This window comes from Glycine soja, chromosome 18 (genome assembly GCF_004193775.1).
Source record: "Glycine soja cultivar W05 chromosome 18, ASM419377v2, whole genome shotgun sequence".
Taxonomy (NCBI): Eukaryota; Viridiplantae; Streptophyta; class Magnoliopsida; order Fabales; family Fabaceae; genus Glycine; species Glycine soja.
In genome coordinates this window covers 55,034,088-55,057,572 of record NC_041019.1, presented here as the reverse complement: position 1 = coordinate 55,057,572, position 23,485 = coordinate 55,034,088, and the positions used below count along the sequence as shown (strand labels likewise).

Sequence of the window (23,485 nt, the reverse complement as noted above, 5' to 3'; positions counted from 1 at the left end):
TCCCAAACATTTTTTTGCGCAATTAGTGATTTACATTTAGCCTTCACATTCTTGTTTATGTGAAAGATGCACAACAAATTTGTGCATTCAGGGAATACATCTTTCACTGCATTCATCAATGCTTGGTCTCTGTCAGTGACAATAACTCCAGGGAGGGCATCACGCTTTAAAAAAAGGCATCGGAAGCGTTGTAAAGCACATACCAAATTATTAATGCGTTCACCCTCCACATATGCAAAACCGGCAGAGAATGTCATCCCAGTCGGTGTCATCCCAACAAAATCGAGCAATGGGAGTCTATACCGGTTTGTTTTATAGGTGTTGTCTATCAAAAACACCAAAATGCATGCGTTGACTAACTTCACTGAATCAAGGTGACACCAAAAGATATCACAAACCACGTCTTCATCCTTTATTCTGTGCCAATAAATATATTGATCACGTTCAAGAAGCTTCATCAGATGTTGCATTTCAAGATCGCTTCCTCTTATGGAAGAACGGAATGCACTTCTTGCATTGTATATCTGTTTAATAGTCGTACAGCTATTGGCATTGTGTTCCTTCAGAGTTAGCAGAATGTTTCTTGGCTTCACCATGGACTTCGTCATATCAGCAATAAGTGTCTTTTCAGCTTTAGTCAATCGCCCCGCATATGGATGTTCAACTAATGACTTGGCCAATTCATGATTATGCACTCCACAAATCAACTTCACCATCCAGCCTTCTCCTCCAGCCACTGGCTTACAACGAAGCTTGAAGGGACACACACATTTCCTAGTCCCAGTGTCTCTTCTGATAAATTCTTTTTTCCTACACTTATACTCGCCACTCCTTTCACAGCCAATTAACATAAACGTACTTCTTCCTCTACTACCTGTGTTTGTGTCCGACCTTAAAATCACCGCCACAAATCCGTTTTCATGAGCCAAGGATCGAGCCCACCGCAAAACATCCTCTCGGCACTCAAACACCTACAAAACCCACATAATTTAAGTTTTCTACCAGTATTCATTTTATTAAATATGAGACAAGCATTAACATTATAACCTGAGAAGTCTTGAACGCTTCCGAACAATCAACATGTGGTTCATTCGCACCACATGATTATGCATTTTCATAATTCATATTCGCTCGTTCAGACATTATTTCATACATCCACTCATCTTCATCCATCTAACCAAATCAAACAAAAAATGACCATACAAAAAAATTAGTAATTTAAAATAAAAAGGGAAAATTAATGGAAAAACAGATGCAAAAATGAAAAAACAGATGCAAAAACAGCAAATACAAAAAATAATACACTTACGGATCAACTTGATCCGAAAGAATGTTATGGATCAACTTGATCCGGAAGTTACAGATCAAGTTGGTCCGTAACAAGCTTACGGATCAAGTTGATCCGTAAAAAGCTTACGGATCAACTTGATCCGGAAGCCATCCGTACGTCCGCGACGCACAAACGCCATCTACGTACCTTGTTTGCCGCCACCGACCACGGCAAAGCTTCACGCCGGAAACTTCACCTTTACCGCTGCACTCAACCTTGCTACCCCCACGAACCAGAGACAATGCCACAGGAAAAAGTGGAAAACGAGAAGAAAGCTTTTTGAAAATGGAGTAAGAAACTGTTCCAGAAAAAGAAATGTCATTTTTAAGAAAGAAAGCTGATAGGAGCAATTTTGGCATTTCAAATTTTTGTTGGATGCACCTAGCAACACTCTTACTTTGGTTATGACTTGTTCATAGCTTTGGACAAAATGGGCTGACTTCTCAACTACATATTTGGGATTCACAGAAATGCATAATTAGAATTTCGATAACATTTACGTGTCGCTATTAATTAATTACGCAATAAAGGTCAGAGATCACTCATCACCTGATTAGAAAAATAGCTGGCTAGAAAGTAGAAACCGACATGCACTCTACAACATTTTAGTATAAAATTATGGATTTAAGAGCAATATCTAACATTTATCTTGTGAAAATGAATGGTCTAAGAAAAATATCCATTATCAGTAAGACGGATATTACATCCTTTTACTTTTGTGAGGGCAGTTTTAGGTGAAGATTGAAAATGAATTCTTTTCTTCGTTACAAATACTTTAATTAAAAGACAGGCAATGTTTAAGAAAAATAGTAGAAAACTTAATTGAAATGGAAAAATTAAATTTAACTAAAATTTTACAACTATGAAGTTAATTTACTTAATTAGATGTATTTAACCAAATTAATTATTATTTAGGCTAATAAATATAAATTACATATAATGACACACTTTTATAATTTTAAACAGATATACTGTAGAAAAATATATTTTTAAGTAATTATAGTTTGGAATTTTAGTTAATTTTGAAATCTTTATTTTTTATAAAAATTAGAAGTCTAAATGATTTGATAGTTATAGTAAATAACTTTATATTAAAGGATAAATTTGAATAAATTAAATATTTAAATGTTACAGGAGAAAAATAAATAATTTTATAAAAACATTAAACATAAAATAGAGCAAATAATAATAAGTTGTTCGAACACTTTTAGAAAACCAGTGTAAGATAAAAGTTTAGCTAGGAGCGGAAAGGTTAGCCAGGAGAGATTGTGTGTTAAAATCTTTCCTACTAAAAAAATTTAATAAATTGACCTTTCAATTTTTTTTTTCAAATTAGATACATGTATTTTCACAAAAAAAGAGATACGCATTCAATAAAATTAATTACTGAATTAACTAATAATATAAACCTAATATATTTATATAATTTTTAAATAATATTTTTAAATAATTATAGTTTGATTCTTTAGTTAATTTGTTCTTCTTATTTTTAAATTTTTATTAAAAAAAATAATGTATAAATAGTGTAATGATTTTAATAAATAATTTAATTTTAAAGGAGGAATTTGAATAAAATAAATAATGTAATATTACAGGAATCTTATGAAGAACTTTATTAAAATATTACAGATAAAATTGAATAGAATAAATAGCTGTACCTTGTTAAAAAGGTTATAACACCGCTGCAAAATAAAATAAAAGGGTTTATAAACAAATATTCAAATACCAGTTAAGACATAAATAACAAGAATTTTGTACAGAAATATGTTAGGAATGTGATAGAAATTACAGAAGAGTATATCAAATGTGTGTGTGTATATATATATATATATATATATATATATATATATATATATATATATACTTTTAATTAATGCCCTTAAAAATATTGGTTAAATAAAAAATAAAGTAATAGGATAAACTGGTTTATTAATTAATTATTGGACAAGTGATGAATATCCTCAGAGTTTTTGGTCATCATATAATTGTGCATATTTTCATAAAGGTACTATAAACATGTGAACGCAATTGCAGTTATATGCACATGCATGGGAATCTCAATAATGATCGAGGTTTGTCTTCAGCTGTAAAAGTTGGTTATGCTTTATATGACGAGTTCTCCTGTGCCCCACTTTGTCAAGTGGTTTATAGTGGACCAGTGAATTTTGACTTGATTCACCTCTGACGGTAACATCACAGAAACGCTGCATTTTTATTATCCTCTAGCCTTGCCTGCCTCTTTGGGCATATTACTCCATCCAAATAAATTGTAATGTTTTTTTTTTTCTTCCTTTTTTTGACGAAGGGACTAAACACACAATAAAATGAGATAGAAAAACAACATACAAGAATAACCAATTGGTACCGGTATCAGCATGTAAAATCACTGAGGAGAAGCATCAACAAGACAACGACTATTTAGAAGGAGTTTGAAGGGAGTAGAAGCGTAACTCTGATGTGGATGGATGACAAAGGATTCCCGGTCATTCTTTGTCCAATGTAAAAAAAATTTAATGAGCTAATTTGCATGCATTCGTGATATGTAAAAGATCAAATATGATTCCTGCTGCATCTAACTTATATTTATCACTTTATGCAGCGCCAAAGTGAATTATAACGAAATTTAGAGATATACTAGACTAAAGGGTTAATGAATTTGAAAATAACAAAGAGGAAAAAATAAATTGAAAGAAAAATAGCATGAAAAGATAATTATATTGATTGATTTTTCAAATGCTTTCAAACACACACACACACACACATATATATATATATATATATATATATATATATATATATATATATATATATAAATAATTGTCTAAGATTGTGATTGTTCAATTGCAATCTTTTTGTTGTTATCTTTAAGACACACTCAGTTAAGCTTATTATCCCACTATCTTAACCGCTAGCTGTTTGTTCCTATTTTTTTCGGATCGATGATGAATAAAGACTTCTCTTGATTTTGGCTGACCCAACTTCTGCCTTATCGTAACTGTTTAATGATAATAAACTCAAACAATTCCAATAACTTTGAATTTATTTGCTTTATCCTTGTCTTTATAATTTGGCAACAACCTAGCCTATCAACTTTATCATATAGCCCGACAAGATTCGACTAAAAAATATATTTTGAGTGATAAATAATGTTAATCGTTTTATGTTTAAATAATGCAACATAACCCTTTTTTTTTCTAACAAGAAAGGCTTAGACTACATATCAAAGAAACGAGGAAAACTAACAGCTATGAAGTCGTCCCACGTGGACCATATAATTAATTGCTCACTGTGACGTTTTATTTAACTTATCTTCTTTCTCTTTCTTTCGCTTTTGAAAAATGCAACAAAAAACCAATTCTTTTTTTTTGGAAAAAAATGTAAATTATATTAAACCCAAAATGATACAATAATAAACGGGGCATACCCCGCAGTTAAAGAAAATCAAAAGTCTCCCTAATACAAGAAGACATATATCAAAATGCTAAAACAAATGCAACAGGTGCGCTTGTCTATACATAAGAAACTTAATCTTGCTAATAACCTCTATGACAGAAAATTGATAATCTTCAAAAATCAGCTTGTTCCTAGACAGCCAAATGCAGTAGTCTGTAATTGCTATAGTCAGACAACGTAATTTGCCTTGAACACATGATGTGGATCTGCCCCTAATTAAAGAGTCAGTAATGCGCTGTAAAGAAGTGAAACGCCTGCGGAAAGGAGCCAAATCACGAATGTGAGCCCAAACTTGGAGAGATTTCCTACAAGAAAAGAACAAATGAGCATTTGACTCAGACTCATTTGAACATAAAGGGCAAAGGGAACCCTTGTTCAAAAAAGCAACTTTGTCAAGAGTAAGCAGCCGATTCCTTTTAGCAAGTCACAAAATGAAAGACATCTTAGGGGGGATTGCTGGGTTCCATATAACAGAACACCAACTAACAGTAGGCTTGACACCTCTAATATATTCATAGACTTTGTCAACAAGCAATTGTTCATTGGTGCTCCAAGATTGAATCCTCTTTTTGGCCTCTTCCGTACTTAGCTCTTTAGAGATAATAAAGTCCCTTATTTGAATGATTTTCTTTATCAAAACTGAATCTGATGAAGAAGAATTGTAATTCCACACATCGCTCCCTCTGAAATAGTAATGGTGAACCCACCGAACCCATAGAGAATCTTTCTTACAATGAAAGTCCCACAGGATACGGGAAAGAAGCGCAAGGTTCCAGTCCTTGAGATTAAAAAGGCCTAAACCCCCTTCTTTTTTCGGAGAACAAACTACTGACCAAGCAACCAAGGGCTTGTGTTTGCCAATATCCGCTTTGCCCCACAGAAAATTACGGCACGAAGCGTTGATCTGGTCCAGAACAGATTGCGGCAAAGGAAAAATCCCCATCCAGAAATTCACAATTCCTTGAATAACCGCTCTAATCAACTCTAACTTACCTGCATAAGATAAAGACTTTTTGCTCCATCCCTGAATCAGGACAGTAATCTTGGAAAGCAAGGGAGCATAATGACATACATTTAATCTAGATGATAAAAGGGGAACACCTAAGTATCTGAAAGGGAAGTCACCCAAGCTAAATCCAATAAGCTGCTGAATATGAGAAAGCTCATGAGGCCTAATACCGGCTGAGTATATGGCAGATTTATCAGAGCTGATGGAAAGCCCTGAAACCCTACAGAAGTTCTGAAGCTTGGCAAACATAGTTGACACAGAAGGGATATCTCCTCTAGATAGAAGCATAATATCATCTGCAAAAGCCAAATGAGATAGCTGAATACTTGCACAGTTGGGATGAAATTTAAAATTGACATCTTCCTTGAGGCTGCTCATATCTCTGGAAAAGTACTCCAAACAGAGTACAAACAGATAAGGGGAGAGAGGATCCCCTTGTCTAAGACCCCGCTGCCCTTTGAAGTGACCATAAATGGATCCATTGACTGCCACACTAAAGGAAGTGGAAGAAACACATTCCATGATCCAAGTACAGAACTGGGCTGGAAAGCCAATGGACTTAAGCATCCAATCCAAGAATTCCCAGGAAATAAAATCATAAGCTTTATGCAAGTCAATTTTCAGGAGGCATCTCGAAGAGGATCTTATTCATGCACATCATGGCAAAAAGCCAAAAATGCTTTACCTTTATATACAAAGAGAACCAGCCAATAGATATAATTTATTATCTTCACATACCAACCAATAAATTATGTAAAATTTGTAAAATTTTTGGAAGGACCATGACCCTTTCACAATAAACTAAGTTCCGCCACCAACTATTATATTGATAAATTTTGTCTTCAAATTTTAAAAATATGTAAGTTTAGTTTTTTATTCAATAATTCATTATTGAATAAAACAATTAACATTATTGAATATGGTAGATCGGTATTTTATTTAATTACTTTTATGTTGTTATTTGTTTGTAAATATAAATTTCTAAAAGTTATCTTAAAACCGAAAGAGAATTTTTTATTGTGTCATTAGGATATAGAAGAAACTTCCATTTTATTTTATCATTTAGATGACGAAAGCACGGTGTTATTTTATTAAGTTATAGGAAAAATGTGGAACATCTCATTTAATGATATTATTAATTTCTATAAAAAAATATTCATATTAATAAAGAAAGATTTTTTATATTTCAACACTCTTAAATATCAAACACCTCATTAACAACTTTAATTTTTTTTTTCTATTTCTCTCTTCCTATTACATTTTATTGTCTATCATCTATCATATTGATATTTCTTTCTTCTATTTCTATCTTTCTCAAGATGTTAATTGATTTTGGATGTTTAAAAACTTTTTTTTTTTACGTTTTAGTCTTTGTAGCTTTTCTTTTTAATAATTTTGATTCCTATAAAATTTTATTTCACAATATAATTAAAAATAAAACAGAATTCAATTTGTATTTCGTAAATAATAACATACTCATAATGATTATTAATTATAATTTAAAATAAAATATAATGTTTAAGATGATAATTTACAAATAATAATAATAAGGGTCATGTTCAACGCTACTAGACCAACAAGTCAATTATATTATGCTCCATCCAACATTTTAATTTTTTAAATATATTTAATAAAATATTTTAACAAAGGCCATCGGCTAAACATCTAAGAGCATTTGGATATATTTGCTACATACATGTTCCGGCTCATAAGAGATATGAGCTACAAGACAAGACTACAAAGAAGAAATCTTCTTCAGATACAATACACAATCAAAAGGCTAGTGAGTCTATAACTTACAAACAAAGAAACTAGTCATTAGTTAAGATGTTGATGAAAGTGCTTCTTGGAATTGGGAAACAAGAAAAGTTTAACAAGTTTCTTCTGTCACCTCTACAACAAGATTCTTCTCGAGAGTCTACTCCAAAATGGATAAAATCCTTGGTGGACATATATGAAACTTGCAACACAGTTATACTTGAGCCTATGTACTATGAAGAAACTTCAAAGAAACTACGCAAAAGCACATTGAGCTCGAGCACTACAAAGAAAATATCCAAAATATCAGCAAGTCTCAAGAAGATATGATTACAAGCCAAACAAATCCAAAAGATATCAAAATATCAAAAAGGAAGATTTTTAGCATCAGGCCTAAGTCCACTACAATAACTATAAAAATGGAGTCAAGTCAAGTAGAGAAGAACACCATAGAACCCCCTCTTCTAGGGGTTTCATTTACTCCCTTTCTTTCTTTCACCCCTCTTATCCCATCAGTTTTTATACTCCATCCATTGTAAAGCCCTCAATGACGATGAGTGGCTAAACCCCTAGTTAGGGCCTGACAGGCCTAAAAGTCAGACGATGTATGATGTACTCACTATTTATCAATGCAAAGGTGTTTTCTATTCTATTATCTTTTCTGTTTTTATCTTGCATTATTCATCTTTATTTACTGTTAGGGGTTAGACGCTCGGGAGAGGGTAACTTCTAAATAAGATTTAAAGAAGGTATGCATGCATTGGTTTTAGGGGTTAGACGCTTGGAAGAGGGTAACTTCTAATAGAACAAAAGAAAGGATTTCATAAGAAAATCATTGCTAGGAATAGAATGATAATTTTATGCCCATGCATTCTTGCAAACATCTGGAATTCATACTTCATGCATTTTATTTGTTGAGTCTTTGTAAAGGAATGTGGAAGATAGATAAATAAAATAGGCTTGTCATCGTGAGGAATCAGGGGGGCAAGTAATTGAACAGATGTGGCTAGAACAGAGTCACCTAAATTGATAAAGAAAAATTATAAACTCATACATCCTAGGCAAACAAGGAAGGTCAGGTCCCAACCTTATCATATTCTGATTTTATTTTATTTTTATCTTTTACTTTTCTTATCTTATCTTTTATCTCCTATTTTCTTTATCATATCTTAATTTAAATATTTTATCATCTCTATATTCTATTTTTATCTTTAAATCTTTTATCCTTTCTTTTAAATCTTTATCTTATCTACTATATTTTCTTATCTTTATTTTAAATTCTTTATCTATTGCTTTTAAATTGAGTTTGCATTAATCTAAGTACAAACAAAATATCTGTGGATTCGACACTCGGACTTCTGAATACTTTACTCCTTATGACAAATTTGGTACACTTGCCAACGAGTTAACAACTACCAACAACAAAGTTCAAGTTATCATGGATCAAATTTGGAGTTATTGAAATTTGTATGAAGGAGAAGTGTTAAAATATGATACAAATTTTAAGAAAAAATAAGACAAAAGTCTTAAAAACTCATGATTTTTCTAGAAATTAAATATACCAGAAAAGTATAAAAGTATTATTAACAATAGTCAAAAGATTTAAGACCTAAGTAGATTATAGTATTCTAGACTATTGTATAAAATTTAAAAAAATCTATTTTTAGGAATATGATGTTGCCAATCTTGCTTGTTTATAAATAGGCTTATAACACCTTAATGTAATGAGTTTGAGAAATCAATGTAAATTCCTTCTATTGTGTAAAAATCTATTTTTAGGAATATGATGTTGTTTGACTCATTAAAAATCATATAAACTGAGTTTTAGTCCAAGGAATCCAATAGTTAAATTTTAATCTCTCTTAAATAAATATAAAAAAAATAATGAATTATTGAATAAAAAACTAAACTTACATATTTTTAAAATTTGAAGACAAAATTTATCAATATAATAGTTGGTGGCGGAACTTAGCTTACTGTGAGAGGGTCATGGCCCTTCCAGAAATTTTACAAATTTTACATAATTTATTGGTTGGTATGTGAAGATAATAAATTATATCTATTGGCTGGTTCACTTTGTATATAAAGGTAAAGCATTTTTGGCTTTTTGCCATGATGTGCATGAATAAGAATTGGCTTTTTGTTGCATTTTTCAAAAGCGGAAGAAAGAGAAAGAAGATAAGTTAAATAAAACGTCACAGTGAGCAATTAATTATATGGTCCACGTGGGACGACTTCATAGCTGTTAGTTTTCCTCGTTTCTTTGATATGTAGTCTAAGCCTTTCTTGTTAGAAAAAAAAGGGTTATGTTGCATTATTTAAACATAATAATATAAAAAAATCTTTCTTTATTAATATGAATATTTTTTTATAGAAAATAATAATATCATTAAATGAGATGTTCCACATTTTTCCTATAACTTAATAAAATAACACCGTGCTTTCGTCATCTAAATGATAAAATAAAATGGAAGTTTCTTCTATATCCTAATGACACAATAAAAAATTTTCTTTCGGTTTTAAGATAACTTTTAGAAATGTATATTTACAAACAAATAACAACATAAAAGTAATTAAATAAAATACCGATCTACCATATTCAATAATGTTAATTGTTTTATTCAATAATGTTAATTGTTTTATGTTTAAATAATGCATAAACAATATATATAGGTTTTTCCTATTTGACATTTTTTAAATCTCTATTTTTTTCTCTCTCTTTTTTCTTAATTAATGTCTATTAACATCGTTGTCTACAAATCATATATTATTCTTTTTGTCGTGGCTGAAATTTCCACACACAGTCGCTTGACTTGTAGCAGCCAGTTCATAAAACAAACAAAAATCAAAGGCAAGCGTATATATACTTGAAATCCCATGCTTGCTTAGAACGAAAGAAAAAAAAGACACGAACCATCCTGCACAAGTAGTAAAGGAAATCTTGATAATTTTGAGCTCACTGTTTTGCAACTGTGTGCTGCTTCGATTACAGCTTATCCATGGACACAACTAGCACCCAAATTGCTTCAGGGACCATCCTCTTCCTTCTGTTACTGTTCTTTCCTTATCTTTCCATAGCAGATGTTATTTATAGTCCCGTTGAACTCTTCAGCATCAACTGTGGATCTTCCAGTAGCTTGTCCACTCGCGATGGTCGCAATTGGACTGCAGACATCAAATTCCTCTCAGAAAACAAGGACTCAGTTGCTGCTCCTGCACTCACACCATCTACCCTGGAAGGTCCTTACACCGATGCTCGTTTCTCTCACTCCCAATTCACTTACTCTTTCTCTGTCTCCACAGGCCCAAAGTTTCTTCGCCTCTTCTTCTACTCAACTTCCTACCAAAACTTCCATCGCTCCAAAGCCTATTTCTCAGTCAAAGCAGGCCCATACACCCTCCTTCAAAATTTCAACGCTTCCCTCCATGCTGATGCTGGTAACGACCCTGGCGACTACTTGTTCAGGGAGTATTGCATCAACCTCAAAGATGGCGATCGGCTCAACATAACCTTCATTCCAAGCAAAACATCTCAGAATCCAGATTCGTACGCTTTCATCAATGGAATAGAGATTGTTTCAATGCCCCCTTTTCTCTACTACACCAATCCTGACGACGTCGACATCAGTGGATTGCCTCATCTCGTTGGCCTCAATACGAACCCGTTCCCCATTGAAAACAACTATGCTATGGAGACAAAGTATCGGTTAAGAGTTGGAGACCAACAAATCCCGGCCTTAAACGACACGGGTATGCTCAGGAGCTGGGATGTGGATAACAAATATGTAACGACTCAAAGTGTACTATCTCTAGATATTGCCACTGGAATTAAGCTGAGATTCACAAAGAAGACTCCTAACTACACTGCACCAGACACAGTGTACCGATCCGTAAGGAATATGGGAAGTAATGGTACCTTCAACATGGGGTTCAACCTCACATGGCAACTTCCCATTGATTCAGGCTTCACCTACTTGCTAAGGTTACACTTTTGCCAGCTTGACCCGAATATTAGCCGTCCTGGTGACCAGAGCTTCTTCATCTACGTTCAGGATCAGTTGGTTGAAGACTGGGCAGACATTCTCGGTTGGAGCCATAAACAGAAGGGTGTCCCAGTGGTTAAACAGTATGTAGTTTTAATCCCAGGGAATGAGCAGGAAACGCTTAATCTTTCACTGAAAATGCATCCTAACCCTAAAAGCTTGGCCAAGGACGCTCAAATAAACGCAATTGAACTCTTCAAAATCAACGACCCAACAGGTAACCTCGCTGGACCTAACCCAGACTCTCATCCAAAGACCTCCGAGGTTCCTCTTCTGAGCTCAAACAAGAAAAGCAAAGGCAGCACGAGAACCCTAACTGGCGCCGTCGCAGGCGCAGTTTCCGGTGTCGTTATGTTATCCCTTACTGTTGCTTTCTTCCTCATCAAACGCAAGAAGAAGATGGGTTCCAAGAAAAAAGACGGAACTCCTCTGGGCGGTGGCTTATCATCACTACCAACCAGCCTCTGCCGCCACTTCTCAATCGCGGAAATCAGGGCCGCCACCAACAACTTCGACGAACACTTCGTAGTTGGCATGGGAGGCTTCGGCAACGTGTACAAAGGCTACATCGACGACGGTTCAACCCGAGTCGCAATCAAAAGGCTCAAACCAGATTCTCGGCAAGGTGCGCAGGAGTTCATGAACGAGATCGAAATGCTGTCTCAACTTCGCCATCTCCATCTTGTCTCCCTCGTCGGTTACTGTTACGAGAGCAACGAAATGATACTGGTGTATGATTTCATTGATCGCGGAACCCTCCGTGAGCATCTCTACGACACTGATAACCCTTCCCTTTCATGGAAACAAAGGCTCCAGATATGCATAGGTGCTGCGCGAGGACTACACTATCTGCATACAGGTGCAAAGCACATGATCATTCACCGTGACGTGAAGAGCACCAACATCTTATTGGATGAGAAATGGGTCGCCAAGGTTTCAGACTTCGGGTTATCCCGAATTGGGCCCATTAGTTCTTCAATGACCCATGTGAGCACTCAGGTGAAAGGTAGCGTTGGATATTTAGATCCGGAGTATTACAAACGACAGCGTTTGACTGAGAAGTCTGATGTGTATTCCTTTGGGGTGATGCTCTTGGAGGTATTGTCTGGGAGGCAACCTTTGCTCCGTTGGGAGGAGAAGCAACGAATGTCACTTGTTAATTGGGCAAAGCATTGCTGTGAGAAGGGAACTCTAAGTGAGATTGTGGATGCAAAACTGAAGGGCCAGATAGCGCATCAGTGTTTGCAAAAATATGGTGAGGTTGCGCTGAGTTGTTTGCTTGAGGATGGAACTCAGAGGCCTTCCATGAACGACGTCGTTCGGATGCTGGAGTTTGTTCTGCATCTTCAGGAGGGTGCTGTTAATGAAGTGACGGAGAGTGAAGATACCGAGGACCTGTTTAGCAGTAGCCATAGTAGTCTACATTTTTCGGATTATAGTAAGAGCACTGCATTGAGTATGGCTACAAACGTTGGAGATTGTAGCTATGGAAGTAAGGACTCTGAGGAGAGGTTGATCCCGGACCATGTTTTCTCTGAGATTAAGGATCCAAAGGGACGATGAAGTTAGAGCAGTCTACAAGTTCAGATCCTGTTTGATCTTTTAGGTTAAAAGTGTTTGGATTGTTTGTAGCATGTAATTTGTTTTTGTTTTTGTTTTTTTTTTTGCTGCTTGTATGTAATTTGATATTTGATGAATGTGAATGTGATGAGTAAAAATCTAGAAGTGCTATAATGTTGAAAAGTAGAAAATATTTAGAAATTTGTATTGATTAGGAAGATTGTAAAAAGACAAAAGTTAGAGTTCTCTAATACCTTTAAATGTTATCAACTGATCTATGTATTTGGCATTTGAAATCAAACAAGTTTGAGTTCTCTCTTAAGAATTATCCTTTACTGGAACAAATTATCATAAAGAATTGTATAATACTTGAAAGAACAGTTGATCGAGAGAGGACAAGTTATTTCTAAACTATTTTTCAATTTTCTTTTCTTACAAAACATAATTGTGAAAAAATATATTTTTGCGCGAAAAGTTTACTGGATTTAAGAGGTTTATAGGATCGTAAAGACTATGATAAGCCATAAAATGAGGAAGACAGTGACTTAGGAGATCAAAACGAGAAGAAGAGTGGCTATGATAAAATGGAGGAGCACAGGAGAAAGTTTTGTATTTGCAGTGAGAATGTGAGAGAGTTCGTATAGAACGTGGAAAAGAGGAAAAAATAAAATAAAATAAAATTCTTCCATATCAAATGTTTCTTAAAGTCCTTTGGTTTTACATTAAATATTCTTTGTAAAATTTTCATTATTTTTAAAATTCTTTAAGTTTAATTGCTAAAAATAAGATATTTTAATATGTGATTTTAAAATTAAAATAAAAATTTTAAGATATATTTAGTGATTTTGAACCTCTTTCTTGAATAATTGTTTGGTTGTTACAGTACGTGACATATTTTAAACATTTACTAATATAAAAATAAGGGAGTTTTAATAACTCGATGCATATTATAGCACCTATAATAAAATTCATTAATAGTTTTATTGAATGCATGCACAAAATTGTTAAACTAATATACAATTAAAATGTTAACATCCGGACCAAAATTGCGTTTTTGTTAACAGCCCTTGCATGCCTGATTTTTTTACGTTTTGCGTGTGATTAGTCAACGAAACAAACTTTTGCCGACACACAGCGACAAAATTTTAAACATTAAATTGAAACAAGCATCCCAATAATTTAGGTTAAATAATATAAAAAAGACTGATGCGTAGTATCTAAAAAAAAGTGATGAAATTATAAACATATTAAATTGAAACAAGCATCCCAATAATTTGTATTCTGTCTCTCTAAGGAATTTGTTTTACAGAATAATTTTGTATTGCCATGAATCATATTTTTTAAAAATGTGATAACTAAAATTATTTTTAGTATATTTAAAAAGTATTTGATTGCATTTTAATTTTTTAGAATTAATTTTTAAAATTCAAAATAATTTAAATAAAAAATAAAAATGAAAGTTACATGTTTACATATATATGAAGAATAACTTCTCATGTTCTCATGAGAATATCACATTCTCATCATCTTTATGAAAATAAAAGTATAGGAAAACATAATAAATAAGGAATCTACAACATTGCAACAAATTAACAATACTTATGAATAAATTTTCAAAACCTATAACCTACATCCTATGAGTATCACAAAATTTTTACTATAATTATAATAATTATTTTAATTATTTGAAGGTGTTTAATATAAGTATATAGATACACAATGGATATGAGAATAAAAATTAAAAGTAGTATTTGCGTTATGAAACCGAATACAACAATTATTTTTAAATGGCAATATGAAAACAGATACTGTAGGAATATAGCATCTACCCAAATCTTAACCATCTACAACAATTATTTTTAATCCACAAAACAAACAAACAATCTCCATAAAACATTTTTTCATATAGTCAGCAAGATTTACTGTGCTTGGTTTGGCTTTGTTATGCAACTTTGCATGCTTTTGCTTTCTTTCACGCCAAATGTCTTAAAAAGACTTAGAAGCTACCTGGTGACTTCAATGATACATATATATGTATCATTAACAATTAAAGATATCATAGTTATAATATAGATAATTAATATTTTAAATGAAATAATTGTATATAATAAAATTGATTAATTCAGTAAATAATAATTCATTGAAATATCTGTACTTATTAGTAAAGAATTATAAATTTATTATCTCATTTATTGAACAAATTTACACTTATGAGACTCGATCACATTTTCTCATAGGTTTCTCCTGCCGAGCAATTCTCATGGAGATGACGAATGTGAATTCAAGTTAGTGTACGTTCGATAACTTTTAAGTATTATCGTTATACTTACATGTTATATATATGTGTGTTAATGTGCATTATTTTATAACTTTTCATTACTGTAGTGTTTGAGAAGCAATATAATGGCCTTGGGGCTATCACTAACAACGAAGATATTAATGTTTTTTTTTTTCAACATAAGGTATTTTAGTTGTAAGTTAAAAGATTAATTTTTTATTACTGTAGTGTTTGAGATGTATTAATTTATTTTTCTTTCATATCTTAATTATTCTTTCTATAAATATTTATGAAAAATAATTGAGTAAAAAATTAAAAAAAGATGATAATTTTAAAATGATAATATGAATAATTAATAAATTTAATATAATTAACTAAATTAATTAGTTTTCTTAAAAGAAAGATAGATGAGTTAAAATAGGAAGTAACCCATAGACAATTAACTTGAGCCGCCTTGTCTCCCCAATCCTAGATATGACAAGGGTGTTGTCGCTTAGTATCTCTAGAGCATTAATTAATAAATTAAAATGAATAAATATTTATTACAAATATTATAAAAAAATTATAAATAATATAATTTTACACCTTCTAATAAAAAAATTCTTTTTAATATCTCTTAATCAATGTACTACAATGATTATCATTTCACATTATATATCAGTATGAAGGGTGGAGGATATTATACAATGTGCAATTTATGAAAATAGAATCCCGCAAGACTTTGTAGCTAGCAGAAATGAAGAAGCAATTAGCATCAAGGCGTTTGCTGATGTGGGTTATGGTACATTTGAGCATTTCAGGAGTGTTGTCCAAGTCCAACCACACCACAACTTCTGTAGTGTGCGATGGCTCCGTAGAGGACTGCCTCAACGTTCACCACTTGGACTCACAGCTTCCCACCATCTCCAGCACCCACTTCCGCAGAATCCTTGCCGGAGTCATCAATCCTGTGACTGCACTTACGAATAATCCCGCCACTTCCGCCGGCTGTCCGAGTTCCCACGGTTATGTCAAGTGTGGGGCCGCAACTGGTTCGGGTCAAGACAGCCGATGTGCTGATAAAAATGCCTACTATAAGCCTTGCCATTATATTCAATAATATATGATCGCCACAAGCTATTTATGTATTATTTCTAATGCTTTTGCTTCCTCCCTCCCTCTATCCACTGTTGTTGTCCAATGTCTCTATTATTGTGCATTTTTCCGTTATTGCAATAACAATAACTCCGTCCCCTGAACTGGACAAATTCCGGGGAATAGATTCTGAACATGTATATGTATGCTTTTCTGCTTTATATTTACTGATGGATTATTGGATTCTAACTTCTACGCCTCGATCAATCTCATGACGAATAAGCAAGGGAAGAAATACAAAGGGCTAGAGCTTATTTTCTAAATGGCTCCTGCTTAACATTTGAGACATAGAGGCAAATTATAACGACCATTTAGAGAGAAATATATATTTAGAGGGGGTAAATTCGTGTTCTAATTTACAACTAGCTAGGTTTTGCTTAATTATTTTATTTTTTAAATGTATAACACTAGTCAGAGAAATGCTCACTTAGAGTTTTGATAAAATTTAGTGTTGCTATATTTATTAATTATGGAATAAAGGTTAGAGATCACTCACCTGACTATAGAAACCAGCATACATTCTACACGACTTTAGTAAAACTTTCTCCCACCCGACTTAATTAAATATAATTAAGCAAAATTAACTAACTTTGCATTAAGTGAGGAAGTTGGTTAATGTTATTTAATTTTATTAATCATGTTTAAGAGATAAACTCTTTTGTTCTTTCTAAAATGTGTCATTTGTTATATCTTCATATCAAATATAACAGAGTCATTAAAACTAAAATTACAATTGATTGGAATGGTATAATTAAATAAGATGAAAATAATTAAAATTACTTATATATTTGAATCTATTTTTTAAGTTTTTATATTTAAGTTCGAATAGATTTTAAAAAAAAATCTCTAGTGCTTATCTTGTGAAAGTGAATGGTTTGATAAGGATATCCTTTTATGAAAAATGTTTGCAAAACACTATAACATCTGTACAGTGTTTTAACATACTTTCTATTACCATAATAGTCCTTAGTAAGACAGAAAATAATAGTCCTTAGTAAGACAGAAACAAGCATCTAATCCTCTTAATTTGGTAAAGGAAGTATTAGGTGAAGACAAATTGTTAGGTATAATGTAAATTAATTAATAGATAGGCTATGTTTAAGGAAAATAATTGTTGAGTTAGTTAAAAGTTGAAGGTTAATTAAAAATTGAAAAATTAGTTTTAAATTAAAATTGAAAAATTATTAAGTTAATTTACTGGATTAGATGAATTTAATAAAATTAATTATTAACTGGCTAGTAAATATAATATACATATAATAACATATTTATATTATTGTTAATATATCTTTAACTTTTTTAGAAATCATTGTTTTAAAGTGAATAAATTTTGGGTTTTTAGTTCATTTTGAAAACTTGTTATTTTGTTAGAAGTTATATTACAAATTAGAAGTTTAAGTAATATAATAATTAAAATAAATAATTTAATATTAAAGGATAAACTTGAATAAAATAAATACTGTATGTTACAAGAGGCTAAATATATAATTTTATTTAAATTTTAAAGATAAAAATAGAGTAAGTAATAATAAGTTGGTCAAACACTTCTAAATTAAGAACCATATTGTAAAAAAAAAAAATTATTACCCCGTACGTGTTGAGCATTAATCAACAAATTAATAGGGTGAGTGATTTAATTGTTTGATGACAGTGGAGCTCCATGGACCATGGTCATCCAATGAGAATGCGTTCAATTGACAGATTGTGAAAACACAAAGGAGAGAATATAACTTGAAAGAGGAATTTATCTCGGTCTTACATATAATATAGTGATTTAAAGATAGATCTTGTCAATTTGCATACCAGCTATAGGGTCGTCTACGAATAGAAAGAGAGAGAGAGTCAAGACTCAAGATACATCTCCATAAGAAAATATTTTATATAAATAATATTGGAAATGTATTAACTAGAAATTATAGTGGAGTACATTAATAATATTTTCTTAATAAAGTTATTAATTAACTTTTAATGTTTTAATTAATTAATGTTATACACATATTGCTTAAATCAAAATAAAAATAACAAGATGAAGGTGCCTGGTCGTTTATTATTGAACTAGGCTAGCTATATTCTATCCGCCTACTTCTTATTGCGCATATTTTTTATTTTCATTTTTGTTTTTCCAGAAGGAACCAAACACATGTGAACTCAAAAACTTGGAGTTATGTGCACATGTAAATCTCAATAATGAGTTTTGTCTTGACCTCTACTGCTAATTTTTTGGTAGGTCTTGAGCTCTACAAGATGATTATGCGTAATAGGCCAAAAAATGTATATATATATATATATATATATATATATATATATATATATATATATATATATATAAATGCCCATGAAAGGCGTCTTAAAGTCTTAAGTTGGGAAAAAAACTTTTAGCTTGAATTTGTTAGGTCATCACCATTTGTTATTTGAAATGCAAAACAAACTGGCTTGCATGGACTTTAACAACTCCGTTTGGTCCTGATGTTGACATTTTACCTGTAGAATATAAGTTCAAATTTTTTTGCATGAATTTAATAAAGCTTTTAATCGATTAATATTTCATTTTAGATGCCATTTAGTGAGTTATCAAAAGTTTCTAGCTTGTTAGCTTTTAAAATAATAATAAAAAAGATCCTAGCTTATATATTAGATTTTAAAATACATAAGGTATTGATGAAAAGGAGCTTAACAATCAGTCAACATGCCAAAAACTATCATGTTTTAGTGTAAATAAATTTTCTGTCAATTTTTTTAATTATCTTTAGAAGGGAAGGAATTCAAATTTTCAGAGGATTTAAATTATATCGTGTATTAATCGGTTTTGTTTGGATATCAAATTTATAGAATTATTAATATTAAGTAATGATGATAACTTAAATTTTTTTTTAAGTAAAATGAAAATATTTCGGTTAAAATATACTATTGATCATTTTTCTTATTTGTTAAAATTTGTTTTAGTCCATTATTTTAAAATATATATATATATATATATATATATATATATATATATTAGTTAACTTTTAAATTTGAGTCAATATTTTCTTCTTTGTTAGTTCAAAAATAGTAATGATTTTTAGTATAACAGCGATTTTTAACTTGCCACTTTAATAATTTTATTTTATTGATGTATTAGTGGATTCTTCTGACTATGTAATGGGCCTTTGAATTTAGGAAATTGCTATTTGTATAAGACAAGAAAGTCTGCACGAAGTTTATCCGTGATTTCTGTCAAATTACTAGTAATATTTTTTTAATCACAAATAACCAATAAAATAAATACTTTTTCATACGAAATAGTACTGCTCTTGAATTTAATACCAAGGTCATTTCGTCAATGTAATGGATGTTCTAATTAGTGCTGCCTTGGATTAGAAATCCTTACCAACGAGATCATGACAAGCAACAATGGTTTTAACAACTGAAAATTGACAACAATCTAATGCCTGAATTATTTCCAGATGGTCGGTCTTGTTACTATGATTTTTCCTATGATTGAGAGCAAGCTTCTGATGTTGATCCAGGCTGAAACATTAAAACCAACAGTGTTAGTAGAATTATACACTAACTTAAATGTGTAAGTGGGTTTATGCGTTCTAAAAAAGAAGTTAAAATTGCTATACCACGCATGTATGAACATCATCACATCCACATAGTAGCTTTCCATTGAGAGTGTCTACTGCTTGAAACGATCCTCCTCCCTCACTCCTCTGCATAACAACCCCCCATATTATAAGAATATAAAGATATTAAGGGTCAAAATTTGTTGCTTTGGCAACAAAATTTGGAATAAAATTTTCCTAAAATACTACCTTATAATAATCAACAGCAACAAAATTGGCCCACCGGTTGCCAGCAGCACCAAAACAAGTTTGTAGCATGTTAATTAGTTCTCCGGAGTTATCTTCACATGTGATTGGTTTAATTGGAGTTGATCGAAAATAGTTTACCAACACCAAGGATTTGCTTTTGTCGTTAAGGGGAGATGATTCTGCCCTATTTGGACAACTTCCTGCTTTTCTACCACCATCTCCATCTATAAAATTAAAGATAAGAACATGACCAAAGAGTAAGTTGACAAGAGGAAACAAAAATAAATTAATTCTTAAGAATGAAATAGGTTTAATAGATGGTATCCTCTTACACTGATTTTCAACCATGAAATTCCACTGGTAAGCAATGCCTTCACTTTGTTCCTTAGAAGCAATAGAAGTGAACACTAGTAATCTTTGGTTTTTGGCAACCATATCACTCACTAGAGGCCAATCTTGACCATTTCTTGGCATGCTTGTCAATGGAAACCAATACTTCATCAGACCGGCATCAGTGAAGACTTTTGTCAAACCATTTGGTGCATGAACATAATCTTCCAAGATGAGTGTGACAATTTCTGTTGGATTTGCTGATAGAAAAGCTTCAATTTCCTTCAATGTGTCTAGGGCAGGTTCCTACTTGTCAACCACAAGTTAGAATCTAGTACAAGTGATCCATTAATGATTTTTCACATCTTTTACTCCAAAAGTAAGTTCAGAAAGCATACACCAAAAACAAACATATATAATTGAGTGGATGATGTTACATACAAAAGCTGTGAAGTCATGGCATTGGCCTTCAAATGAATGGCATAACCACACATCTCCGTCAAAATCATATGTATCTAGCATTAGTCCACGTACTCCATTCTACAAAATAACAATTGTTGAGACACAAGGGTGACTTAAACATTGTTTATGAGAACCCAAGCATTGATATTTTAAACTATAATTAATAGACTAATAGTACTGATATAGCATACATTTAGCTGTTGGGTGACACTGTCTTCCTGATTGGTAAAAGTTACTCGTGGCACGCCTGTGTGAGATGGCTCCCCATCAATGGCATAAGCGTTGTGCGTTGTCAAAAATGCATATTTGTTGAATGGCAGAGAATTATTCTATACGGAAAAAAGAAGCAATTAGCAAAGAGATTAAGATCAAACACATCTATTTTCTTACCTCAACATGTAGAAAAAAGAAACAATTCATGCTGGTAATTATTTTCAAAATTATATGGCTTCATAAAACTATAATTGCTTATTGATATAATTTGTTTGTCTTTCTATATATTTCTAAGTAGGCCGTAAGCTTTTAAAAACTGGGCTGGCCCATGATCATTTTGAAGTTTCCGCGACGTTAGGTTACTTTGGTTATGACTTGTTCATAGCTTTGGACAAAATGGGCTGACTTCTCAACTACATATTTGGGATTCAGATTTTTTATTTTTTATTTTTTAATCAAGCATGGTCAATTAAAAAGAATAATGAAGTGGTAACATGAAGAAGGAACACCAAAATTTTGAGTCCCTCTCCATTCTCCAACTTAGGACTTTGGCAATAGTCAATTACAAAACCTCATTATTTCAAGCCACTTCTTTTTACCCTCATGTTTAAACCTGTTACGAAAGCTTCATTACGCTTTGGATAATTTAACAGTAAAGAGTGTAAAGGGAATAAAAAAATACGTAAGATAAATATTTTTCACAATAAAAATAATAATTCAAAGAAATGTATCAACCAAACAAACAATTAATATTCAGATAACGTATAATGGTGAAACTAATTTCGGCCTATCTCACCAAAACAAGAACCATGCAACCTAACCACATGGTTGCTACCTTGTTGGTTTATAGCAATACTAAGAAATCTTGCTAACATTTAGTGCATGTTTGATTTTCTGGTAAAAAAAATACTTTTAATTGAGACAAAAATAATTTTGTCAAAAAATTAAGATCACTATTTTTGTTTTTATCTGCTAGATCTGTATTAGATCACGCATAGTATTTTCAACCACAATCCAAAAATGCACTCTAGTTTTTCATAACTCAATTTGTTTCTCCATTTCTCTCAATACCGTCACTTTTTATCTTACAAATCTTTTATGCTTCTCTTTCAATCTTTTCCCTTGTTTTAGAATTGTGAGATGAATAACATTACTCTTTCTAGATATGCCTTTGTCAAACTCTGTTTGTGAAAATTAATTAGGCAAAAAGTAGAGAGATAGATGTCTTACTATGAGCTTGAATTGATTTGTGACAGTTGATCTCACACACCTAGAGCCTAAAAACCCAAATGGACAGGAAAAGCAATAGAGTCCAGTGCCACAATCTCCATCGGACGAGCACTCATCAAGAAGCTAATAAAGTATTATTAGTTTGAAACCAACAAAAACTGAATAAAAGAAGAAAAGGAAACATAACGGTATGATTTGACAAAGTAGTAGTAGAATGGGGATACAAACCTTGCACGTTCCATCAGAACAAGCAGCTGCAACATTGTAAAAAAGTGGAAGAATAACCACAAGCAAGCCCGGAAGAGAACTCATTTGGACAATGATAAAGAAAATAACAACCAAGGAGAATAGAATCACGAAAGGAGGATCTAATTTATATATGAATGAATTATCAATGACGGATTTTCTATCTCGATCGGCTGAGAAAACTAAGGAAATTCATAGGAGGCGATCGACTTTGTTCATGGAATATTCCTAGACTTTAACCAAAATAAAGACAAAGCTATTGATACTATGGTGTATAATTACAAGGCTATTTATTTGTCTATTAAAGGATACTTAATTAGAAGAAAATATTAGTCAAAACTTCAAATTTACAATCATTGACCGGATGTATGAATTTAATTGTATTTAATGAAAATTAAATGTCTAACATTAATATTATTTATTATAAACCAAAATAGTATTGATTGAGTACCAAAATAAATGGCCTTTCAGGATTTTTTTCCTAAGGAAAAAAGACTTCGAATAATTCGAAATTCAGTTTGGAGGTAAATAAAGTTTGTCAAAAAAAAATATTTTTGTGAAAAACAGGTATTATCCAAACTATTTAGTCTTTCTTTCACGTATTAACTATTTGTGAATTGAAGTAAGTGGGTCCAATTATAAAAT

The 23,485-nt window shown here is 31.9% G+C and overlaps 3 protein-coding genes across 4 annotated transcripts; 2 read left to right on the top strand and 1 right to left on the bottom strand.

Moving 5' to 3' along the window:
- The first annotated feature begins 10,423 nt into the window (after nucleotides 1-10,423).
- LOC114397595 (receptor-like protein kinase FERONIA) lies at nucleotides 10,424-13,389 on the top strand. Its single transcript, XM_028359711.1, has one exon. It carries the CDS (start codon nucleotides 10,550-10,552, stop codon nucleotides 13,154-13,156), a length of 2,607 nt encoding a protein of 868 aa, XP_028215512.1. The 5' UTR covers nucleotides 10,424-10,549; the 3' UTR covers nucleotides 13,157-13,389.
- Nucleotides 13,390-16,096: 2,707 nt separating this feature from the next.
- LOC114395833 lies at nucleotides 16,097-16,754 on the top strand. The gene has a single exon (XM_028357699.1). It carries the CDS (start codon nucleotides 16,168-16,170, stop codon nucleotides 16,528-16,530), a length of 363 nt encoding a protein of 120 aa, XP_028213500.1. The 5' UTR covers nucleotides 16,097-16,167; the 3' UTR covers nucleotides 16,531-16,754.
- Nucleotides 16,755-19,772: 3,018 nt separating this feature from the next.
- LOC114395998 (PI-PLC X domain-containing protein At5g67130-like) lies at nucleotides 19,773-23,073 on the bottom strand. 2 transcript variants are annotated; one of them, XM_028357885.1, is made up of 8 exons: nucleotides 22,823-23,073; nucleotides 22,595-22,717; nucleotides 21,343-21,480; nucleotides 21,131-21,229; nucleotides 20,692-20,995; nucleotides 20,360-20,583; nucleotides 20,171-20,257; nucleotides 19,773-20,072 (listed from the first exon to the last, which is right to left on the bottom strand). In XM_028357885.1, exons 1-8 carry the CDS (start codon nucleotides 22,904-22,906, stop codon nucleotides 20,037-20,039), a joined length of 1,095 nt encoding a protein of 364 aa, XP_028213686.1. In that variant the 5' UTR covers nucleotides 22,907-23,073; the 3' UTR covers nucleotides 19,773-20,036. The 2 variants fall into 2 exon arrangements, with proteins under 2 accessions (XP_028213686.1, XP_028213687.1); XM_028357886.1 differs by lacking the exon at nucleotides 22,595-22,717 and having other exon boundaries at nucleotides 22,823-23,072.
- Nucleotides 23,074-23,485: the final 412 nt, after the last annotated feature.

Excerpts from the sequence above, each read along its gene's own strand:
- LOC114395833 (XM_028357699.1), top strand. The coding sequence starts at position 16,168 with ATGAAGAAGCAATTAGCATCAAGGCGTTTGCTGATGTGGGTTATGGTA.
- LOC114395998 (XM_028357885.1), bottom strand. The coding sequence starts at position 22,906 with ATGAGTTCTCTTCCGGGCTTGCTTGTGGTTATTCTTCCACTTTTTTAC. Across the intron at positions 21,481-22,594 it reads CAAATCAATTCAAGCTCATA|AATAATTCTCTGCCATTCAA; the intron begins GTAAGACATCTA and ends TTTTCCGTATAG. Across the intron at positions 20,258-20,359 it reads TTGCTGTTGATTATTATAAG|AGGAGTGAGGGAGGAGGATC; the intron begins GTAGTATTTTAG and ends GTTGTTATGCAG.
- LOC114397595 (XM_028359711.1), top strand. The coding sequence starts at position 10,550 with ATGGACACAACTAGCACCCAAATTGCTTCAGGGACCATCCTCTTCCTT.